We start from the raw sequence: 16,776 nt of genomic DNA on the forward strand, positions 1-16,776 counted from the left end.
ACAAAATATGTAATTTAATCAGTATTAATTAATATATAATTAATTAAATAATGAATATTTGATCAATATAATAATCTAATTTAATTAATCACAAAAAAGGCTTATATATTTCTTATTTAATCTCTAAATGTAGTTTTAAAATACACATTGGACGCCATCTTTTCAATGTATTCTCAGACTTTTTTGACCCCATTATAAACCTATAGATCTTATCCCTGTCTTTCATGTCTCTTTATTCTGGGCTTTCTAGGCCAAAACGTTACGCTAGGAAACTCAAACATGGCTTTTAGATGACAGACGGCAAAGCATATTCCCCTGTCTCTTCCCTGTGTCCCTTCATATCTCCATATCTCGCTCTGTACATTGCAGATTCAGCCGACTTAATCGCTCCAATTGAAAGTGCCTGTGAGCAGTCCAAGCTCCCAACGCACATTGCAGAGATAAAAGAGAGGGCCAGTTGACTCTCATCCCCCAGGATAGCTGGCCCCTAATCCTATTTTCTGTACTTTTATGAAATGAGAATAACAATATTCTGATGGATAAAGCGGTGGCGACATTCATCTCATTGCTGGAAGGGGTCTCTTTTAAGCCGGTTTCGTCCGGGTGGCTTGAACTCTGACCTGTGTGTGGAAGAAAGCTATTCCTGAGGAAAATATGTCTGCTATCACTCCTATAAATTAGTACACATTGTGTGCATGTTATCGTTATCGTTTCTGGTTACACAACATTTTGATATGATGCTTCCAGGAGTTTGCAAATGAAAGCCTTATTTTCACAGCCAACTCGCAAAACTGTATTTTCCCCATGCTGCTGTTTTTAGCACAGTCGTCGTACCAGTTTAACGTAAAGCAGTGGCATGCATTCAACGTTTTTAATAGGTGCAGGACGTGAAAGCCTTTAGTGTCAAATTTCATCATATTAACATAGTAGTCAGAGTCAGTGAAGACAATAAAAGTCAGCTTTTAAAGCCTGTCACCCTAATGGACTAGACACTGACTCCACGGTTTAAGTACATTATGCTATTCATTATCTTTAGTAGTAGTATTTTTTATGAGAAACGGAGCAATACGCTTCTATTAAACAGATTTAACAAGACATACAATAACTTATGATCAACTGCAGTATAAATAACAACAAAAAATGTAGATGTATTTGAAATGTATTTGAACTACATATATAATTTGCTTTTAATTAGATACTAATCTAAACTAATAAAATTATTGTGATGCATACAGATTTATGCAGATTTATTTCGTAAAAAAATGCATTTAAATGCAAACAAACACGTGGAAATATTATCATTATTTTTTGTGTGTACTGTGAAACTGTACAAAACCGTTAAAAAGCAGTATCAAATCAAGAAACGACTGTCGATCTGAAGCACAAAGTGAAGATTAGGTCGGCTTAAAGCTACTTCGCTTGAAGAACTCCACAAATAGTCCCATAAATATGGTGGTCTCTAGATAACATACCTTTTTTCATTGAGTAATTATTGAGGGTACTTGCTGAAATTGCTCCATTAAACGGATAATGTTTTCTAATTTAGGATCAAAGCCAGACTCTTTTGCCAGCCGACAGAGGACGTTATTGTGGGCTCCTTAAAATGACAAAACCGTAGAAGATTCAAATAAAATGCTGCTCGGAGTGCGAGATAAAACATTACCCCTCTCGCTCACCCCTTTCCCTCTGTAGATCTATAAGTTCGCAAGAACAGCAAGTGGAAAGTATTGAGAATGTGAGGAGGGAATAGAGGTCTTGCGGATCCTTTGAAGTCTGATTAAAGTTTGGTGAAGAGCCAGATTCAAAACCTCCAGCTTAGATTAAAAATTCACCCTTTTCCTCTGGAAAAAAAAAATGGACAATACATAAAAACGCAAAAGTGCAAAAATAACACGCATAAGAAAGACGTCTCCAGATTTCCGGTCAACTGAACTTTCCATGCATATGGAACTAATCAGTATCCGATGCAGTGAATCACTCTTAATGGCACTGTCTCTAAAAGTGGTCGGCCTAACACAAGCATCATTAATCAAAGTACACATCTTTAAAAAGGAAGCTGCTCTTGTCTAGTCTTTGTTTATTGGCTTGAATTACTGTAATCCCTCACTATTAAACTAGACCAATAGCCTTTCAAAACTATAATCCCGCCCCCCCTAGTGAGACTGGGCCAATCAGGACACGAAGACCACCATCACTGTATCTACTGTGGCTTTTGAACATACAGGATTCCTCGTAACAATGAACACAGCCCAGAAAAAGGACCAAGAGAAAAATAGACCTGACAAGCCATAGATCAGGCCACTCTACCGGGTAACAACTTAACAGGTGCTACTATTTTTTTCTGTGACTGTGGGGACTGAATAGCTTTACTGTAATTGGTGATTTTGCATGAGCCTGGTTATAAGTGGAGGACCAGGACCAGTGTTTGCTGAATAAATTGTGACCGAGCCTGCCCCCAACTTTTCAGAGCACAATGATGGTTAGAACGAGGCTTTGGCCTTTCTTTGTGCTCTCGACTTGTTTTCTTAAGGGAATTAATGCACTTTGTCAGGAGTTAATTGGAGGATGCTGCTTTTCTATTATGCAAATGGAAAAGTTTTCACTTCATTTAAACAAGAGCCACCGGTTCTGTTATTCAGGGGTAAAAGAGTAAGAAAAGCCCTTCACTAACCCTTCTCTGTTCCCACACCTGCTCAAAGAGGCAATGTGGCAGACATTACTAACAATGTTATTCAGACTGGGTGGTCATAATGAACTGTCAGGTTCATGAAAACATGGAATCAGAGTAATAAGAGTTTGATAAGTTGTATGAAAACTCTATCTCCCCATTTGTTTGTTGCCATATTGTTGATTTTCAATGAAATGGAGGATGTTTAAGACATTAAGGGGGCCTGGGAGACACTTCCCAGAGTGTAGTCCTGCTTTTAGAGTGTTAATATTTTGAAATAGTTATTGTATGCAAAACATTAGTTAATTGTATAATATTAACGAAAATATCAGTTCATTAACTGGTTAAAATATCTTATATTCATGTCTGTCACCGATGATGATTGGGGTAAGGGGCTAAACCTGTTTACAATCTGTGATCTTTCTAAAAGAGGAAATACCTGTCTAGACCACACTGAATCCCCCGTTCTTTCTTTATGGAGAGGAAAGGTCAGCAAAAACAGACAAAGCAACACAAAGGCGGTGGTTTGTGGTTTGTTTTGTTTTAACAGCACGTGAAAGTGGGCACCCACTCTTCTCTAAAGCAGTGGAGGGGGATGCTCTACATTTTCACAAGTTCTGTTTTTTCCTCTGTTCTGTCAGGGAAGAAAAATCACATTCCTCCACGCAAAGGAACGTATAAAAGGAAAGAGTTATATAAATAAATCAGAAGGAAATGTAGGAAAGCAACAAAAGAGCAAACAACTCAGCAATCCCTTGAGTCTGAAATCTGCACACATTCCACATGGTTGTAAGCACAATATAGTTATGTCAAATGTCCCGTTTGGTACCATTTACAAATTCAAGCATGAGGCTAAAGATTTAACTATATGAAAATCAGAGTTCAACAATAAGGGATTTTATATCTGTCAAAGTTCAGATTGTACTTGCCCTGACAATTATTTTCACAGGTTTCGCCGCATTAATAAATAAATAAATATATATATATATATATATATATATTTTTTTTTTTTTTGCTTGTTTTTGGTATTTTTAAATTATAGGTTTTCAATTATTATATAAAAAACAAGCGAATGAATGACATTTTGCTTGTTTTCCGTAAAGAATATTTAATAAAGAGTTAAAATTATATATCGAAAAATTAAATCAATCTAGCTTGTTTATGCTTCTACATGCTTGTTTATGTAGAAAATTATACTCTATAAGTAATAAATAAATAAACAAAAATGTATACATTTTTGGAGGGGTGTGTGACAATTTCATCAACTGGCCCGAAACACTCTGACACTGGCTCCGGGCTATCAGGCCTTCATTTCTGGTGATGACCCATGATAACTAATCCAAAAGGAAGCAAACGGACACAAAAAAGATAAAGAAAAGCCTTCTGGCCCATATCATATGTGGTTTTAATTGTGGCAACACAAAGCTGGTCCTAAACAAAAAGTAGCAAGCCATTCCTGTCCACTGCACTGACAGTACACCTGCTGTTGGATAAGACAGAAATACGTTTTCAAAGCTGACGGTCACTATCATCCACTCTGCCTCCTGTTACCCTTTTTTTATGGTGTCCAGTCCAGCTGTGTTCCCCATCTGTCTGCTGAATAGATCCCTCTCACTCTGTATGTGGATGCTGTAATCTTTTTATTGTTGTTTTATACTATAAACATTAAAAGCCCGGAGAGCAGATGGCCCTCATATCGTCCTGCAGCTTTGATGAAAAGGCACCAAAGCAATATGATGGAGAAGCAGAGTTTGTGTGTCTGTGTCTGTTTGTGTCACATATAGCTTACAGAAACCAGCAGGTGTGAGAGATGAATAAAATCAAGTTAAGCTTAAAAAACAGCTAAAAGTTGTCAGAGTTGACAATCCTGTGCAGGTGCCATTGTGGAAAAAATGTTGTTGTTGTTTTTTTTTTTTTTCATTCTAGTGAACGTTTACTCTCATGCACTTATTCTGATGCCAAAAGTAGCAAGACTAAAACTCATTAGAATTTCTTTGGCTAATGGAGAGAATAGGAGGAGGTGTGAACAGGAAGGGATGAAGACATAATTAGTTTCCTTCTCCACAGGAGACGGTGCGTTGATGAGACAATGAACAACAGAATAATGAGGAAAATGAGAACTTTTCCATCATCTTCTGGCCTTTAATCATGTAAAAAAAGACCAGTCCCTAAAAAAAAGATGTTACGATGTTTCATAACAATATGACGAGTCTGCTTTAAATGAATTGGCAAAAAACTGTTTGACTACATAACAATCTTAAAAGACCATTGACTTCTCATTTATTTAATTTATTTAGACAGAATTGTAGAGAAATCGCCATAAGATGAAAATAATTATCAGCTTTTCAGTACAAGACAGATTTTTTTTTTTTTTTATATTGGCACTAGGGCACTATCGCATCAAAATAAAAGTTTGTGTTTACATAATATATGTGTGTGTAATGTGTATAATTATTTTGTATATAAAAATTCACACACGTGCATGTATATATTTAAGAAAAATGTGTTATTAATATAAAAAATATTAATATTTCTATTTAATATAAATTATGTATATACAGTATATTCATGCAAATAGTCCTTAAATATATGCATGCATGTGTATGTATTTAAATATGCAAAATAATTATACACACTACACACACATACTGTATATTCCGTAAACACAAACTTATATTTTGGATGCGATTAATCGCGATTAATCGTTTCCCAGCCCTATTTGGCACATCCCTACAATAAGTAAAGAAACTTAATTTAATTTGAGATGTGGGAACAAAGAAAAGCAGAGTGATTCAAGAAATGTGAAACTAGCACACTTAATGTTCGCACAACTAGGCAGTGGTCAAAAATGGTAAAATATTTTTTTTTTTAAAAAAAGAGTAGTTTCTTCCGAATGCTATAGAATCAAGATTTACAGACAACATAATAATATAAAGATCTTTTTCTTACTTTACCACCAAAATGTGTGTATATGTCTGATTCCTTTACTTTGAGTGTTTGACAAGCTTTACGGCTGCTATGAAGAAGTAAAATCCGATGTGCAGTCCTCAGTTCAGGTTGGCACATAGATTTGTTCTTGTCACACACGTACAGTAACAGCTGTATTTCACATCCAAACACACATGCAAACTTTAACTGCACATGCACGCAATTTCCCTCTTACACATTTTAAGCATGAGTTGTTAAGGCGATGAGATTGCTCTGGATTGTGGTAGGTTGCGGCAGCTGGTCTCGGGCACCGCTGACACGTATCTCAATTCAGTTGCACGCTAGCATAGTACCTTCCCTCTGTTTCAGCCCTTCTGCAGCAGGAAATGAAACACTCTAACCCCAGAACAGCATGTAGGAACACATGTTGCATGTAAACAGTAGGACAGAGTGCCACAGGTGCATTATGCGTGAGTGACTGTGTGTGCGTGTGAACATTTTCAGAAATGTTTGGCTAAATTATATCAAATATAAATAAATAAATAAATTATACACATATATATATATATATATATATATATATATATATATTAGGGCTGGGTAATAAATATCGATTTCTCGATATTAATCGATTCTCATTTTTACAAACCGATATCGATTCTTAAATCTCAAGAATCGATTAGTCATCCTGTTTCATTTGAATGAATGAGAGATTTTATCGCGGCTGTGCGCATCCAACAAATCGCAATAATCTTTGTCCTTTGTTACTATTGATATGAAACAAAGTCTCAATTTTCAAATTACGTCCATTTTCTTTAGAAATTCAAAAACATAAATAGCGTTTTGCCGTTTTGGCTCTGTGGCGTGAGATCGCTCTGGCGCAGCTCCAGAGAAGCAGCAGCGCTGATCTCTCTTCCGGCTCAATAATACCAGTCACAGCGCGAAATAAACATGAATGAGCATCTGAAAGTGTGTTAAAAGATAGAGTACAACTTATCGAAATCCCTATCATGTCACATTGATTCGCTCAATCTGCGTTTCAACCGTGGAAAGACGTCAGTTAAACAGCTTGTAATCAATGTCATGTATCGTCATATTTACCTCAGAAAACCCACATAAACTCGTTAGTCCACACTCGTTAGTGTTCTTCAATATTTAATGCATATTTGAATAAATATGGCAAGTTTTTTTTTTTTATGACAGCCACCATTTAAATGTTTATATTTCATATAATCTTCTTATTATAAAAATAAATAAAAGTGTAATTTAAGTGTTTGTATAGCTACAAAACAGTTAATTATTAGCTTCATATTAGGCTAATGAAGTCTAGTAGGCTACAACTAGACTATATATATAGACCATAGTTTACAGCATTTAAGATATCTGATTCCCTTGAGAAAAATTGCCATTTATTGTAACTGATATCCAAAATAATCGATATTGAATCGAATCGAATCGTAATCGAAATCGAATCGAATTGTGAAATTTGTCTCAATACCCAGCCCTAATATATATATATATATATATATATATATATATATATATATATATATGCTCTGAAATATTGGGTTGCGTCCAAAAGCATAATAAATAACTACATAAAAAAAGTAGAAATGGAGTCAGAAAAAGCATATATGCTGCTGTGGACCCTATTCACGTGCCTGATGCAATTGACTGGGTTTAAAATATCCTCATAACCTCTATTTCAGACTCATTATGAGCTGAAACAGTCTCCTCAAAGTCTCTATGAATTATCCAGTCAGAATGTTCAATTAACGCCTGTCAGTTAGAACTGCCCGTTAAGAAGCACCCGCAGTGATGGCCACCAGCATTATGTGACGCTTCCATATTTGTTCCAATTTATATTTCTCTGCTGACGGCACATCTGAGGACATTCAGGTGAAAAGCCTCGGAGAGTTCAGAAGGTGGTGACAATTACAAGGAGACTAAAGCATCCGACTTTAATGCATGGTAGGCACCTGGAGCTCGAAAAAGATTGACGGTAATTTGGAAAGCATCTAATACTCGTTTGCTAAGGGAGAGAGACAATGCATTTGATGGCAAAGGCAGGAGAGAAGAGGTGAATGGGGGGAGAACTTTGCCTGAAAACTTTGTTGCTTCCTCACAGGAATCTAAATAATTGAGCGAGTTGGTATCCGCTCCTCTGACAGAGAGAAAAGAGTAGCAAGAGGGAGGTGGAAGGTAGAAAGTGGAAGGGGAGGGGGTTAACAAGAGACAGAATGAAATCCCTGAATACATACAAGTGAGACTTTTCATATCTGTTGAGTTTGACATCATTATTACAACAGTTACTCTTTTCTTCAATAGATCTAACAACAATATACCATTACAGTATTTTCCTAATGTAATTTACAGTCTAAAAATGGCTGGGGAAAACTAATCCTTATGAAATGTAGCACAAAAATGCACATTTTCTGTGGAATTATTAAAAAAATATATATATTTTTTTTATATTATATATTTATATAATATTATTTTTCCTCATTTTTAAAAAATATCTAATTATTTCTTCTGACCCCAGAATGTAATTTGAGGCAATAACACTAAAATATGTTATTAAATTGACAATATAATTGATCAAGTTGATTGATTTGATAATAAAAAATACAATTATTTATTTAAATTTAATTGAAATGACTTTAAAGCCCTAACTTAAGACGATTCTACAGTAGAATTACTTCACAAGGTCCATCTGACACATCTCTGAACAGCCATCTTTGCTCGATTCCACTTGCTGGACACTCTCAATCCAACAGATCCCTTTAAGGTGGTTGGCAAACTTTCTCTCAATCCCCTCGCTCATTTTGAGAGACGAGTGTAGATCTCTTTCTTTTCCTCTGTGTCTGTCTCTCTCGCTTCCGTGACACAGCGGCCAGTTCAGAAGGACACACTGGAGCAGTGGCTGCTGGGAGTCTGCAGTCAGTCAACCAGAGAAGATTCTGGGGGATTTGGGGGGCTTCGTTTGCCAGCAATAAAAGGCTTGCAACAGGATCCTCACTAAGATTAATGACCTAGATAGGCCACCGCAATGCCATTTAAATGGGAAAGTAATTAAAGTGCACCTTCCATGAAAATTATTCATTGCTGACGGATTGGGTGACGGACGAATCGCGAGGCATTCCGCACAATGCCACAGGTTAAGTGCCCAGAGTAAGGCCAGTGTGAGCCAGACCACCAGCGATTTAACCACAGCTGTTGAATTGTAGCGACTGGTCCAGCTCTTATCAAATTACCACAGATGGAATTACCAAAAGAGAGACGACAGAAAGAGAGAGAGAGAGAGAGAGAGAGAGAGTGGCAAGGGAGAGAGCGAGAGAGAAAGGCCTCTCAGGTAACATAAAACGGCATACAAATGCTACAAAAGAGGCTTGAGGGATCCGCTTAACTAGAAAATTACACCACCTAGCACTGGCCGACTGGGAATCCCGGGAATCAATCAATCCATTCTGTTTAACGTCCCTGCCACAGATTAGGACTTTGCAGAGATCAATCAATGGCCTTATTGTTCCCCAAAGTGTGATTCTTCTCAGGGGTATTGAACGGGATCCATTTTGCAGTGATAACGTGTCAAAAAAGTGGCCGTATTAATTACAGGAGAAATGCCGCGAGGATTGTCTTTCGGTCTGGGGCATGAGAATGCCTTCTCGCACTTCATAACGCTCGCCGCAACACATTTAGACATTGCTCGAAACATTTCGCAGAACAAAAGAGGAGCATTAGGATCCTCTGAGCTCAGCTTCATTTGAAGTCACCATGAAATCTGATGGAATATTGCAGTGTTATTATTTATCTGCGCGCATCGTTATTCGCAATTTCCATTTCACGCCACCTTACAAACACAAGGGATGACAAAACAGCTCCAGCTAATGCGACCAGACTGCCCTGAACATGAGTACATTTTTTGTCTCGCAGCTCAAAACAAAGGCTCTTTAGATCAAAGTACGCCGCTCATTCTGCACGGCGAATCTCCTCTCCTCGAGAGATGAGAAGAAATAGCACAAGTAGAATCTCGTAGCATTGGAAAAACTAGGCTATGTATGGAATCAATGCGCCTTAAAGAATACTATTTCTTATTTAAGCTATTTCCTCTCGAAAGCAGAAGATAAGAGCAGTGTGGCGGGCGGTGGAGTACAGGGTTAATGTGCTTCCCTATCAAACACTTAAACAACTTTGCAACATCCTAGACATAGTGGGCTGCAGTCAGAGGCAGCTATCAGCGGGCAACATGCACATCGTGCTCCTCTGACATGTAACCTAAGCATTAAAAATCCATTTCCACAGCTTCTCGCCCTCCCTCGCTTTGATTCTGTTTACCGCGCATGCTGTTTGCATCTAAAATGTGCGTCTCACATCTGGTTGCTGAATTCTACGCCGTTGAAAGGGCTGTTCGGTGCCTGATTCCACACTGTTCTCCTCAGAAGGACTATCCTGAATAAATATTAATGGTTATTCTTTGAGCTATTTCCGCATAAGAGCATTGTGAAGAACAATGGGTGTTGTTTAGACAGACAGAGAGAGATGAAGCGAGAGAGGGAAAGAGCGAGAGAGAGAGAGATGCATCCGAGGGCATCTCTACTGAGATGTCAAGTGACAATAGAATGCTGATTGAAATGCTCTTCACCAAACTTCCCATGCAGTCCTCTAGGAAGAGGGAAAAAAAGAATTGCCATTAAAGTGAGAGAGAATTCACAATTGTCTGCAGGGGGGATGGCAAGAGCCATCAATGGAGGAAAAAAAAAAGAGAAATGATGATGATGAACCTGCCGATACAGAAGCAATCGCTATTTAAACCCATTTCATGGAGAGCAGGGAAGTAATTAGGCTATGGAAGAACAATGAGTACTTTGAGTAGGCCCTCTCTCATCCGGACACATCCCTTATTTTGCTCTCTTTTTGTCGCTTATTGTGTCACTCAGTAGTGGAAGGATAATTAAAGAGAAGATTCCTGAATTCCTCATCAGATGTGTAGCCATCTGGATTTGGGCTTCGCACCTTTGCTTTCTGCTCTCAGTTTCTACTCCTACGCTTGGTGCCTGAAGCGCCGACTTCTTCTCGTGCAGATGGAGACCGGCAGTGAGAGTGTCTAATTCCCCCTCACCCAAAAATTAAAGTGTTGTCATCATTTACTCACCCTGATGTTGTTACAAACTTGAATGACTTTCTTGAAAACATGACTTTCTTTGCTTTTCATGACTTTATGACTTTTTTTGATGGTGACTAGGGTCTGTAAAGTAAAAAAAAAAAGAACATAAAAGCTGAAGTTGACGTTAATGTAAATATGACTGATATATGATAAGATATATAGGGGTGTAAAGATACACGTATTCGTATTGGGTTCGGTTTTCGGTGTGCATTTTTGAACCAAACGGTTCGTTGGACCATTTTTCCTGCCGACCAAAATTTCGTTATTTCAAATGTAGGTGCATGTAAGGGACGGTGGCGTGACCACAACATTGCCCAACATAATGCAAGCGGAACGAAACTGAGCTACTCGTTATTGTGTGGTTGACGGATCATTTATCAGTTTGGACCAATGCAGCGCGAGCTGATCTTAATCAAGCAGTACTGCTAGTACACAGCGAAATCCATTAAAGAAAACATTTGAATTCCACTGAAGTAATAACATCACTGCGAGATCTAGTGACTATAACTAATTTAAAACCTTTATTTATAACTACTACAATGTTACATTTCATTTCAAGTAGTTGTTTTGTTTTATATGCTCCTAAGAAAAGTCAAGTATAGCTCCATCATTGCTCAAAGTAAAAAAAAAAAAAATATCATACTTTATAATGTTAGTTTTAATAAAAATATAATTAAAAAAAATAAATCAAGGCAATTTCTCTGGCATTTCTTTCTTTTTGCTGTATCGGAAACCATGAACCATGACACAAGCGTATCGTATCGAACCGAACCTAGAGTTTTGGTGAACCGTTACACCCCTAATTATATATGATATGATTGATATGATGTATTATTAAAAGGTTCAGCGTCTGTAACACTTTTAAAATGTTTTGAAAGACGTTTGTCCGCTCACCAAGGCTGCATTTATTTGATCAAAATACTATAAAAACAGTTATTATTAATACAATTAAAAACAGAAAACATATTGTAACTTAAAATAACTTTTTTTAGTTAAAATCTTTTTTCTTTATCTTTTTAAAATGTCATTTATTCCTATGATATTCTTGTTATTAAAAAGCTGAACTTCTTTTGGAAACTGTGATACATATTTTTTTTCATGATTCTTTGAGAGTATTAGTAGAAAGTAAAAAAAAAAAAAACTATAACGTTATATCAATTTAATGTGTCCTTGCTGAATAAAAAATGTTTAAATTTCTTAAGAACAATTGTACGGACGCCAAACTTTTGAACAGTGTAATATTATGTATTTTTATTATATTCATCAAAAAAAAAGAAAAAAAAAGAAGTCATTTCAGAGGTTGGGAGACTGATTATTTTTTGATGGTTTTGATATGCACTGATGGATCTTGATTTATTTAAATCATTAGGTTACATTAAATCAATTGTAATGATTGTCTTCTTATACTCTTGCAGGTCTCCCCCCACCAGGTTAACAAGTCTTGGCTTGCCAAAATACCATTTTTTTCTACTCTAAAGGCCTAGATAAAGTCATCAGTGTTAATGAGTGTACTGCTCTGTCTGACTGGCCAGCAGCTTATTGTTTCAGGAAGCTCCATTCTCGCCCATTATGAGGTAGTCATCCATTGCCGTGGTAACCCAGGGGTAAAATTGTGCCTGTAAGGCTCTGGCGAGCAGAGAATTGAGCATGCATAGATAGGGTTAATTTTTTTTTTCCATCTTGGCTCTAAACAAGGGGCTGATTGTCCAGGGGTCCTATCAATTTGCGTCACAGAGAGCCTGTTGTATTCAAATTAAGCTTGAGCTTAATTATCAAAGGTGAATCATTAAATCTATGTGTAATTGAGTGGGCAACCATTTCATTTGAATTCAAATGTAGATATATCCAAAGTTATAATCAAGGATGTGCAGTAATTAGGCAGGTTTAAGATACAAATGACAACAATTAGACGCATTTTTTAGAGATAATTTATAGAAGATGAACACTTGTGTGGACAGAGCAATATACAAAGTATATAAAAAAATGCTGATTTAAGTTTGGTTGCTAAAAAAATAACAAAAATTAAGGAAAAGTCTAAAACTAGTCAACCTCACTAAACTGAAAGACAAGGAGAATTGACGACAGAGACTCCTACGATTCCTAGCTAGAATCTATTCATACTCAGATTTTTTCTGTTCTCCATTTTTTATTTTTTATTTTTTCAGTCTCCATGGCCTACTCTGTAGTTCGAAAAACATGAAAAATGAAACCGGTAATGCTGGCACTACAGAAAACAGGGCTTTACTAATATATTTTCTCAATCTGACAATAACTAATGACTAAATATTGCCCAGGGTGGCTGGTGTAATTGTCTGTTGTCAGTATGCCAGACATAATTACACACGGCTCTCACTTTGAGACAAGGGTCTTTCCCCTCTCTCTCTGTCCCTTATCTCTCGTTCTCTCTCTTTTGCTTCAAACCTACCAAGGTGTCCGTGTGTCCTTGTGGCTCCTAACTCCAGCGAGTGTCTGTCACGATCCCTGTCATAAAACATACATCATCCCCTCTCCCCTTCCTCCTCCCTCATTTTACTGCCTGCCGGTCATTATCGCCTCTCCCTCTGTGTCTCTTTCCTCATCTCTCTTTGAACACGTGCGTGCGTGAGCTACTCGTATTATCCTGTCACTGACCTTGTTTTGTTTGCAAACCATAAAAACAACAAAAATGCAAATGAGAACTTGAGTTTTGAATGCAGGTGAGGAAAAACTAGGGATGTACAAAACTGCACACTGTCTGAATCAACGAGTCTGAGAGTTGCCTGAATGACTACTTGACTAATTGGTCTAGATTAAAAGGAACTTTTTTGCATTTCTTAGACAGTGTTTACATAAAACATTCTTGCATTCGAAAACAGCTAAACTAAGTGAAATGGAATGAAAGAAGAAGCAGGACTGGCCAAAAATGTTTGTTAGCTGTAGCGCTTTACTAAGTTACGTGTGTAGATAAGTAAAATAAAAGAGAAAAAAAATAGAAAACATAATGTCTAGATAAAAAATATATTATGTAGATAAAGTGATAAACCAGTCAAGATATTTGTCTAGATAAAATTATTATACATTTATTAGATAAAAAATCTATATAAAGTCAGATGTTAAACTATAAATAATCTTGAGAAAAAATCTAGATAAAATAGTCAGCATATGTCTAGAAAAAAATATATGAATATTATTGTGAATTATAATTATAAAATATCGAGATAAAATAAATCTTAAAAAACTAGATACTATATAATATTTTACAGACTTATATATTATCTAGATAAATTCTAGATCAACTAATCAACATTCAGTTATTGCCTTATATATAATATTGTATATATAATATATATTCCAAATATTGGATAACCTGTTGAGTATACTTTATGTCTAGAAAAAAAACATTATATATTGGCAAAAGAAGAAGATTAGATCAACTAATTTTGTATGTATATAATATTGTCACATCGGACAATTTTTTGAAATTGAGATTTATACATCTGAATAAATAAGCTATCCATTGATGTATGGTTTGTTATAGAACAATATTTGGCCGAGATAATATTTGTCCAACTATTTGAAAATCTGGAATCTGAGGGTGCAAAAAAAAAAAAAATTAAACATTGAGAAAATCTCCTTTAAAGTTGTCCATTTATGTTTGCCATTTATGCAACCGAAATAAAGTCTAACCTAAAAGCCTAATGATTTCTGGCATAAAAGAAAAATCATTTTGACTCATAAAATGTATTGTTGGCTATTTCCACAAATACACCCATCCTACTCATGACTTGTAATATGATATACTATTTTACAATGTCAGCTTCAATGACATTTTAGTCAGTTATTGGATTACTAGTCAATTAGTTAACCATTGTGACCATCACAGGTGACATATCCGATTAGGGTTTTGTATCGAGAATCGAATATCGATTGGAATCGGGACTAACTTTTCGTTTTTCCCGGAATCGTTCAAAAGTTAAAATTTCGATTCCTAGTTTCAATATTCACAGTCCGCCGAGCGGAAGAAGAAACCGCTGAACAACACCAACGAAGAAGCGTCTATCGGAAGTGTTGGCATAACCGCGCGAGTCGAACATGATTAGCTTACGTCGGCGGTCCAAAGTGTGGCTTCACTTTTCTAAAAATAACGAAATCCCGGCAAAATGCAAAATTTGTGACAAAAGGAGTATTTGTGACAGAAGGAGTATTTCCTTCCGAAAGACCGTTGGTTAGCAAGGTTAGCTAAACTTTTTCGACCCTGCCTCTTAGAAGAATCGGAATCGAGAATCGTTAGGAACCGGAATCAAAACAAGGAATCGGAATCGGAATCGGAATCGGAATCAGAATCGTTCAAATTCAAACGATACCCAACTCTATATCCGATACAGTGAAATCTCTTCTCCAAACAACAAACACTCAAATACTGAATGTGTGTTTTGTCTGTGTACACATACAACAACACCGCAGTCTATGTGCTAGTTACTGAAGCATGGTGCTATGCTATCACTGTCTACTAACCACTTATTAATGACCAGAACCACTATGCATAAAGGCAAAATGTATTTCATGGATGCTTGGGCATGAAATCTTGCAGAAATCTTGTTTTGCAGACCTATAAAAAATAGTTCATTAAAAACATACATTTCTCTAGCATGTGTAGTCTCAGAAACAGCTCTTAAATTAGGGCCGACTCCCGCGAGAGAGAGAGTGTGAGAGAGAGACAGAGGGAGAGCCAAAGACAGGCAACCACTCGTCGAGCTAATAATGTCTGCGGCCATGACTTCAGCACCAATGCAAGCATTTGCCACCCATTTAATTTCAGGGGATAAAGTGAAAGCTCATATCATTTATCAGGAATTCAACAAAGACTCTTATGGAAATGTCAACCATGGCGACTGTAAGTGATATTTAAAGGTGGCGGTTCTCCTGGCAGACAATAAAAAGCAAAGGGGAAATGAGAGAGGTATTCTTGTGCGTGACTTCTATTATTTATCATCTGTTGCTGTATATCGCCACCACAAACCACAAATTATGAATTGCAGGAATATGGTTGGCAGATAATTTGTTAAATTATCCCAACGGCGGTAAGTACAATAATGTGAATGTGCGCATTAGAAACTATACAGGCTTGAGATGAGAGTCCACCCAAGCAACACAAAAAAAACACCAGAACATCCTTGTAGCTTAAAATACACATCAGAAAACATGCTGCAAATATACATGCAGATTTGGTTGTATAGTTTTAGAACCTGTCAGATCTGCAATCAAATAGCCATTGAAGTCCAAACCTCTTACCTGCTTGGCTGGTTGCGATGCTGACGGCTGCAAACAGTCGCTGGGTACGGCTGAGATCGGAAACGCCATTCACGGCCTCAACCTCAAAGGTGTAGTTTGCGTGAGCCAACAGGTCGGTGATGGTGACATAGGTGTCAGTTAATCCACTTTGCTGTGGAGAGAAGCCAACGTTGCTCCCGCAAGGAAAGCACTCTTCTGGCTCCCAGGTGCAGCGGCGGCATATAATCCGGTACGTCACGTCGTTACGCCCGCCCGTGTCGGCCGGCGGGGTCCACTCCAGGCTGACGGTGGTGTGGTTGATGTTGTAAAGCAGGTTCTGAGGAGCTGATGGTGGCCCTGTAGTAAGAGAAGATTCATAGATAAACATAAGACTCCAGATTTTTCTTTACTCAAGAAAAAAAAAAAAAAAAACACGGAAAAACAGGGAATCTGTGCCCTTGGCCAAATCCTGGCATGCAATTATTCTGTAACCTAGATACATAGAGATGTTATGCTCAAGAATGCTGGGGAGTTGAACTTGAGCGGTGCCAAGGTCGTTGTAGACCACGGATGTGATAAAATGGAGAACAACCGGATACCGTTTTGAGGTAAAAAAAAAAAAAAAACCTTAAAAGATAAGACCGTCTTCCTCCTACTCGGTATCTTTGCAGTAGCATGTCATTACCGAGCCTGGGAGTTATGAGATTCCTGTGAAAAGAAAAGAGGTGATACGTTCGGCAAAACCCTTTGTTTCTTGACTGCCAGG

The 16,776-nt window shown here is 37.2% G+C and overlaps 1 protein-coding gene across 4 annotated transcripts in view; it reads right to left on the reverse strand.

The window, feature by feature from the left end:
- Positions 1 to 16,776, reverse strand: part of epha7 (eph receptor A7) — a 76,315-nt gene that overhangs the window by 34,953 nt on the left and 24,586 nt on the right. For all 4 annotated transcript variants that reach the window (XM_039692630.2, XM_039692629.2, XM_039692628.2 and 1 more), the window contains exon 5: positions 16,032 to 16,367. In XM_039692630.2, the coding sequence (XP_039548564.1) occupies positions 16,032 to 16,367 (336 nt within the window). The remainder of the gene's footprint in view (positions 1 to 16,031; positions 16,368 to 16,776) is intronic.

This window comes from Pimephales promelas, chromosome 13 (assembly GCF_988280905.1).
Source record: "Pimephales promelas chromosome 13, fPimPro1.hap1.1, whole genome shotgun sequence".
In the NCBI taxonomy this organism is placed as follows: Eukaryota; Metazoa; Chordata; class Actinopteri; order Cypriniformes; family Leuciscidae; genus Pimephales; species Pimephales promelas.